We start from the raw sequence: 8,842 nt of genomic DNA on the forward strand, positions 1-8,842 counted from the left end.
ATACTCACGAGCACTAGCATCTTACAGGTGTTTCGTTTGCCATTTGAATGTCATTCAACGAGTTTTTTACGCTTTCCAAAATAGAAACATAAAGTAAGAGAAGGAATAAATTCACGTTCAATTTCATCCGACTTGAAAACAAACACATTAAACACCAATGGAGGACTTGTTCATCACATTACCTCAGTACCTAAAGAGTAATTAGAGAATATGTTTCTGCCAAATTCACTATTTTTAATTCTAAATCCGATTTTAACCTTGAATGATAAAACACACAAAATTAGGAACTAAAAAATATATCATAATGGGCGAGCAACATTATTCAATTACGAAAAATTTACAAATCACGGGTTTAATTACATAAACCTTGACATAGGCATTAACATATATATAAGTGGATGGTAACAACAACAAAGCACGAGTAACGATAAACGAGATGGGGTAGGTAAAGGTACTATCTTTTTGGTTTGATAAGTATCTATTCTATATTTATTTTTATATTTATGCAGAAAAAATATTCAACAAAATATTTCAATCATAATTATAACTAAAATTTAAATAAAATTTGCATAAAAAAGTTTAAAAATCATAAAATTTAAATTTAAATATTTTTTACAATTATAATAATAGAAATAAATAAATTTAAAAATTGAATTTTGAATATTCAATCATATAAATTTAAATTTTAAATAAGAATATTAAAATAAAATACTTTAATATATATAAATCAAAATAGAAGATAATAAAATACAATATATAATTATTATAAATCTAAATAAAGTCCAAATCAAATCAAATTCATATAAATTTAAATATAATCAAATTCATATAATTCTAAATAAATTAAATATTAACAAATACAAATATCCAAACATACATACATACATATCATGATACTTATTCTCTCCTTATTTACATGAAGGTATAAAATATATCCCTATATATTATTCAGAAATACCCATTTATAATATTTATTTGTTATCCATTATAAATTTTATCTAAAGACATTCGCGGTTACACATTTTTGTTTTTCACATCCCTAAACATAGGTTAGTTCAAGTGAAGTAACTAGCTAGTACTCTGACGCCGTTGAGTTGGAGTATCAGAAGCTACGTACCAAAGAGTAAAGAGAAGAGACAAAAGGCTTATCCAATCCAATCCAACGTTCACGTTTTAGCAGAATAAGATGCATCACGCGTCTCATCTCATCCTCACGTTTATGCGGGTGACATAACAACACCACCAACATCTACTCTCTCTTCCAACTGCAATCTCATTTTTGACCTCTGCCATACAAATTACTTCACCTCTTATCAATAGCCCATATAGCTACTGTCAGAGACACTGTTTTCTTGTACAATGTGTTTTTATTGTCATGCACTACTACGAGAAAGAAATACGTACTAATTTATATTTAATAATAAATTATAAAAAACAGTAACTTGTACGTACCAAGAATCAAGATATATAGTAAGATGATACATGTAATGTTACATGTTTAATAATATAACATGAAAAAAATATATAACTTATTTTCTTGCTCTTGTGTGTCTAGGCACGTCAAAAACTGCATCTATAAAGACGTGGCTCTGCTTTCGTACTCCCATCACATGCTGGAACTGGTAGTAACCAGTAATAGTGCTGTAGTTCTATTTTTGGTGAATAGTAATTAACTAATAATGCTCTCTAGCTGTTTTGTTATCGATTTATGAACATCACTTACTAATTTTACAGTACTTATAATTTCCTTTTCTAATTTTATAATTTAAAATAAATATTTTTAAAATCTTATATTTATTTTCTTTTTATTTTATTAATTTTTTATAATTTAAGATAAATCCTATTAATTTATATACTGATCTTTTGTTAGAGAAAAACTTTTCTTGTCATTAAAACTTTTTAATCTTTTGTGTTGCTACGATAATTTTTTTTTAATTTTATTAAAATAAAAAATAATATCTCAACAATGAGCATTGTTATATGTTCTAAATCAAGTTCTGAATCAGCATCCGAATAATTAAAATATTTATATTTTTAATAAATTTATTATAAAATAATTATTTAATTTAATATTTTAATAATTCAGAACAAGTTTCATAATACTTTTAAGAGGATACAACATGTTTCCTCAACAATAGAGATACATCAGAAATATAAAACATAAAAAAACTTAATTTAAGGTAATTATAATAAAATAAAATTTATTTTATGAACATAAAATTGAAGTAATACTTTTACTAATCAATATAAAAGAGATATATTATATAAAAAAATAACAACAAAGATTAAAAATATTAAAAAATTAAAAATATATGATTAAAAAAATTATATTAAACTATAATAACCAAAAATAATTAAAAAAAATAGATATAGGGATTAAGAAATTTTATTTTAAATTATAGAGAATATAGTTAAAGTAAATAAAATTATAAAAAAATAATTATTTAAACCTTAAAATTAATTTGATTATGCATTTCAGTGACGTTTTAATTTTTGGAAAAAGATATTCTAATCACGTTTAAAGTCTGTGTGAGTGAAATGGGGGAGATAAATAGATAATAAATAGGGTGGGGTTCATGGTTGTTACCTTGCTCAATTTGTCTTTAAGGTGACCCAAGATGACCTATATTGCTATTGCTATTGCTATTGCTATTGCTATTGCTATTATAGCAAATAGTCTTTGATGTACGGAAAGCCATTTTTCCCGTGAAAAAGTAATATATTATGATGAATCATTTGCCTCACCCTCACCCTCCCTAACTATTCTTTGCCTTTTTCTCTCAATTAAAAAAAGGGCTTTACATTATTACGCTTTTTTTTTTCTTTTTCTTTTATGGTCTGTTTGAGAAATGAAAAGTTGGAGAGAAAATAGGGAGGAGATTGAAGTTAAAAAATGTGCATTATTATTTAAATAAAGGAAAATCGAGGAAAAAAACTGTGTAAAACTTAATGCGGGTTCCACGAATTTTTTACCCAAATATTTTTTTTTTTAAATTACAAGATTAATAACTGTGCAGATTTATTTACCAAGTTAAAATCATTTATTGTGCAAGCTCAGAATTCGGTTCCCGGGGAACCGAATTCTGAGTTGGTTATATATATATATTTTTCGTGTTTGTGGGGGAAATGTGGATAGTTGTTGGAAGTGGAACGGCCCGTTCCGAAAGCAGAACGGGCCGTTTTGCTTAAAGCCACAGAGTGAAATTTCTAAAATTGAAACGGGTCAAGAACGGGTCGTTCCAGAGTTAAGAATTAACGTTGAAATAGACCCATGAAACGGCCCGTTTTAAAGAAATTTTTTAGTCATTTTTTTAACCTGGAACGGGCCGTTCTTGTTTTAGAATAGTCCGTTCCAAAATAGAAATTTACACATTTTTTTCCAAGTGGAACGGCCTTAGAACGACCCGTTCCAGGAGCTGTTTTAACGAAAGGGAACCTTGTTTGGAACGGGCCGTTCTGGTTTTGGAACGGCCCGTTCTGGGTAAACAGTAAAAACGCAAGTTTTTCTATAAATAGACCCTCTCCCCTTCATTTTTTTCACACGATTTTAGCTTACCTTCTCTCCTTTATTCCTTCCGTCTACCCCTTTTGAATCACTTTCTTAGAATCACGTTCATTTCCTTTAAACCTTTCATAAAATGTCTTCTTCAATCTACGTTATTGTTCATTCTGATGGTTCCATTAACCAATGTCCGAATGAAGGAATCACCTTCTCCTCTCCATCTGCAAAATTAGTTCGTATCAACAGAGGAATTACTCTAGAAAGGCTTCAAATAGTCATCCACAGAAAGCTACATCGACAAGATTCTGAGAGGGTGGCTAACATACATTTTCGGTACCCTATTAGACTTGGCCCAGGGGTTAGTAACTATACATGTGTTGAGTTGACGGATGATGAAGACGTTGAGGCACTTTTCAATGTTCACGATTCTAATCAACTTCAATCAGGTATTGAATTATATGCTACATTTACTACAGTTGAATCACATGCACCACAAGTTTCACCTTCACGTTCACCTTACGAAATTTATCAAAGTTACCAGTACACTAACCCATCTGGCCCTTCTTATGATATCCCCTCTAACTACGACATTGAGTCATACACACAGCTTTTAAGTGGTCCAATCATGGACCTTAATCAAATACCTTCTCAGCCATTTGAGCAAGCTACACCTTCTGCTTCTTAACCCAATGTTGAAACCAACATTGAAGATGATGTTGTTGTTGGTCTCCCAACAGAAAATGTCTTTGATCCTTTTAGCGAGGACGAAGACGAAATTCTCTCTGCACATGAACATGATGATGAAGAAACCCTCCCAATTCCAAATAATCCACCACTACAACCACAACCAGTAGCCATATACAACCCACCTCCACACTTTTTAGAGTTTCCCAATGAAATCTAACAAGACACTGAGTATAGCCATTTGTTGGAGCGTGATATGGTTGTGTATCCACCTGGAACACTATTTGTTGGTCAACGCTTCCAAACAAAAGAACAAATGCAGGACGCCATAAATAGATTTCACATTGTCAACCATTGCACTTACAAGGTTAAAAACTCAAGCAGTAGTAGGCTTGTTACGGAATGCGTTCACCACGACTATGCCTGGAGATGTCGTGGTATATTGCGCACCAGGGAACAACATTGGGAAATCATGATCCTTGAGGGCCCCCACACATGTGTTTCCCCACTTATCTCCCAAGATCATAATAAATTGGGATCACAAATGATTGCTCAAAGCATTGGTGAAATTATTGAGGTTGATCCATCGGCATCCATTTCAACCATCATAGCCCACATCAAGTCCACCATGGGTTATACAATTAGTTACAGAAAGGGATGGTTGGCCAAGCAACATGCCATTGAGAATATCTTTGGAAACTGGGAGGAGTCGTACAACAAGTTACCAGGTATGTTGCAAGCAATGCAAATGTATGTTCCAGGTTTTATTTGAAAATTAAATACGCAACCGACTTACCAAGGTGAATTATTGGACGAGGGGAGTGTTATATTCAAAAGGTTATTTTGGACCTTTAAACCATGCATTGATGGTTTTACCTTCTGCAAACCAATTGTACAAGTAGATGGTACCTTTTTATACGGGAGATACAAAGGTACACTATTGGTCGCAGTTGCGCAAGATGGTCGCAACAACATAATTCCTATTGCATTTGCTGTTGTTGAATGTGAAACTAGCGATGCATGGTTTTTTTTTTCTTAAGAACTTGAGGCGGTATGTAACACCGCAAGATGGGTTGTGCCTTATTTCTGATCGTCATGAAGCTATTCAAAGTGCATACTCAAGAAATAGAAGTGGCTGGACGGAAAACAATTCTGTTCATGTCTATTGTATTCAACATATTGCACAAAATTTCATGCGACGATTAAAAAATGCAGCACTAAAGAAGGATATCGTCAATATGGGTAAGTTTATCATTACTTTTTTAAAAGCATTTGATTATTACTTTTAATTATTTAATAATTTTTTTTTGCAGCTTACGGGATGACTGAACCTAGATTCTTTTACTATAACAACATAGTAAGAGATACTAATGTTGAAGCAGCTCAATGGTTAGACAACATTCCTAGGAAAAAATGGACACTAGCATGGGACAATGGACGATGTTGGGGACACATGACAACAAACCTAGCTGAGTCAATTAATTCCGTATTGAAGAAAACACGAAATTTGCCAATTTGTTCCATGGTAATGGCCACATACACTCGTTGCAACAAGTTTTTCGTTTAAAGAGGTAGGGAAGTGGGCGCAATGATTAATGTTGGACATGTTTACTCGGAAATTGCAAATAAAACTATTCAAGATGCACAGTCTAAGGCAAATACTCATAGAGTTATCAGCTTTGACAGATCAAGCAGTAGATTTCTAGTGGAAGAAACGCAACATTCCAGAGAAGTTCGACCAACTGGGAGATTTGCAGTAAGGCTTGATGAATTGTGGTGTGATTGTGGCAAGTTCCAGAAAGTTCATATCCCTTGCTCACATGTATTTGCTTCATGCTTACATGCACATCATGACTATGAAAGGCACATATCTCCCATATATACCTTACAACAAGTTGCAAAGGTATACGAAGGACAGTTTGGAGAGCTTCGACATGAAGATTATTGGCCTACTTACACTGGTCCAACTTTGTGGCCAAATCTAGAACTGAAGAGAATTTCGAAGAGTCGACCAAAGTCCACCAGGATTAGGACAGAGATGGATATTAGAGAACAACATACTCATGTAAAAAATTGTTCTTATTGTCACACTCCTGGTCACACTAGGAAGACATGTCTGAATATTAGTCATGGATGTAGTTCCCGCCACCAATGATCATTATTGTTGTAATCAGTTGTAATAAATTTATTTAGTTATGTAATATTAAAGTTAATTACTTTGTGTTAGTATCAGATAGTACGTTGTGTTTGTGTTGAAATCGTATATTGTGTTGAAATCGTATATTGTGTTGAAATCGTATATTGTATTTGCTACAATACTTATAATTATAATAGTTTATAACCTTCTTAGTGCAGTAAATGTAAAAATGCATAACGTTAAAATTCATATTACATTGATAAAGACACATAGTACATTAAAATAAAAAAACAATAACATTAACATAGAGTGATTTATATACATTTTTCAATCTCCGTAATGGTGTCCAGTTCCACAACTAGGGCGACGTCTATTACGGCCTGGATTACGCCGTGGAGGTTGTTGCTCATAAGGATTTGGTTCATCATCAACCACCGGATGTTGAAATGGTGCTGAAGAACTTCCAGGTTCATTACCGAATTGTGGACGGTAAAGAGATTGCATGTATGATTGTGCTGAAGAGGGAGTTCTAAAATCTACTCCAAATAAATTTGTAAAAAAATCCTCTGAAGTTGTTGCAAATGAATGTCGTCTGTCAATTATGTTTTGTTCAGGAGTGACGTACTGAGGATTTGATACATGCTGACCAGTCTCTTCATGCGATCGCATGGAAGTTCCACCAGTCTCAAATGTTGTGGAAGTCCTTCGTTGTTGATGGGTCCTTGGATTTTGTAGTAGTCGTGACATAGATAAAAAATAGATGGAATTGGCCATGTACCATTCCATGTATTCTCGTGTGTGAAATAGTGGGCCTTGCATTGGATGACCCATCAATGTGTGCTCACGTCTATTGTTCCATATGTCGATCCATTGAGCATGTCTTGTAACCTAATTTTCATCTTGTCTTCCCCTCATGTCAATGTTGTGCAGGTTATCCAAATTATTCGGTGGAGAAGGGACATCCTGGAAGAGACAAAATTGCAATTTCACTCTATCAGATTGGTGTCATTCAACAATTGCAAAACAAATAATGGAGGTGCATGATGTCCATAGCAGAGCATCTCTATATGCTTGCATCGGTATTGCTGTTTGCAATACTCCATATGGCGCCCATAAAAACTACAAAAAAAATTAAATTTCTTTAGTTAACATATTATGCTAAACAAAAGAAAATAAAAAATAATAATAAAACTTTGATTTTAAACAGTTACCTGATCATTCTGAATGTGATCAAACCTTTATCTATATCCAACAACATCATTATGAGGTACATTTTGAAAGTTTAAAACTCTGCCCCCGCTCCATTTACAGACTAGAGGGAATGTTGCTGGTAACCTGGAAATAGGCGCAATATATGGCATGCGATGCCATGCCCAAGACTGTAACAAAGATGCACAACCACCCATTGTTTTGCTACTAACATTTGTAGCTCTACACATTTCCCTATATAACATAGCTAAACAAGCCGACCCCCAACTATATCGTCTTGTTCTTCTAAGATTTATTAATAAAGATAAATACATAAGATGTACATTATTGCCTGTTTTGTCAGGCATCAAAACACCTCCTATTAAACCTAATATATATGATATACAATGTGCATCAAGTTGTTCTTGAGATGGCTCCTCCGGTAATTCTAACATATTTTCTCTTAACCACTTTAACTTAATCATAGAGCCAATTAGTGACTCACCTTTAACTGGCATGATTCCGAGATAGGTGGAGCACATTTCCTCCCAGTCATATAATGTTGGGCCAATGACTGGTAAATCATCAACTCTTAAGCCAAGTTGAAGTGCAACATCCTCCAGTGTTATGGTGCACTCTCCAGTTGGAAAATGGAATATATGAGTCTCAGGTCTCCATCTTTTCAACCAAAGCTGTGATTAATGCGTGATCCACTTTCAGATGTCTGAGCTTTGCAACCCCAGAAAAACCAACTTCCTCTAGTATAGGAACAATTAGAGGGTGAGGGTCTGGCATTGAATGACAGTGAGAACAAATAATATTCTCAGTCTCCTGCAATAATTACCAAAATTAGTACTAATTTGTTACAAGTTTATTGAAATTTAAAGTAAATAACGAAAGTGCTAAACTTACCGTTCTACCAATGAAAGCAGACCTATGCTCATTTTGCTTCCACAACAACATTTTTGATATTTGGTTAATGAAAATTGAACCAAAAAAAGAATTTCTTACTATCAAGGTGAATCAGAAGCAGTACAGGAAAGGAGTAAAGGAGACAAACTTAGCTGAAATCGCATAAAAAAAATGAAGGGGAGAAGGCCTATTTATAGAAAAACTTGCATTTTTACTGTTTACCCAGAATGGGCCGTTCCAAAACCAGAACGGCCCGTTCCAAATCACGTTCCCTTTCGTTAAAACAGCTCCTGGAACGGACCGTTTCAAGGCCGTTCCACTTGCAAAAAAATGTGTACATTTCTATTTTGGAACGGGCTGTTCTAAAACAAGAGCGGCCCGTTCCAGGTTAAAAAAAATGACTAAAAAAATTCTTTAAA

The 8,842-nt window shown here is 33.5% G+C and overlaps 1 protein-coding gene across 1 annotated transcript; it reads left to right on the forward strand.

Moving 5' to 3' along the window:
* Positions 1-4,442: 4,442 nt before the first annotated feature.
* Positions 4,443-5,753, forward strand: LOC145953511 (uncharacterized). Its single transcript, XM_083067480.1, has 3 exons — positions 4,443-4,914; positions 5,201-5,428; positions 5,500-5,753. The coding sequence occupies exons 1-3, from the start codon at positions 4,443-4,445 to the stop codon at positions 5,751-5,753; spliced, it is 954 nt and encodes a 317-aa protein (XP_082923606.1).
* Positions 5,754-8,842: the final 3,089 nt, after the last annotated feature.

The sequence above is a fragment of the Cajanus cajan genome, chromosome 11 (genome assembly GCF_000230855.2).
Source record: "Cajanus cajan strain Asha chromosome 11, NIPB_CcT2T_4, whole genome shotgun sequence".
NCBI classification, from domain to species: domain Eukaryota; kingdom Viridiplantae; phylum Streptophyta; class Magnoliopsida; order Fabales; family Fabaceae; genus Cajanus; species Cajanus cajan.

Bases quoted from the DNA above. Each gene is read 5' to 3' on its own strand.
- LOC145953511 (XM_083067480.1), top strand. From the start codon at position 4,443: ATGGTTGTGTATCCACCTGGAACACTATTTGTTGGTCAACGCTTCCAA. The intron at 4,915-5,200 runs GTATGTTGCAAG...ATGTGAAACTAG, and splicing joins GTCGTACAACAAGTTACCAG to CGATGCATGGTTTTTTTTTT. The intron at 5,429-5,499 runs GTAAGTTTATCA...TTTTTTTTGCAG, and splicing joins GAAGGATATCGTCAATATGG to CTTACGGGATGACTGAACCT.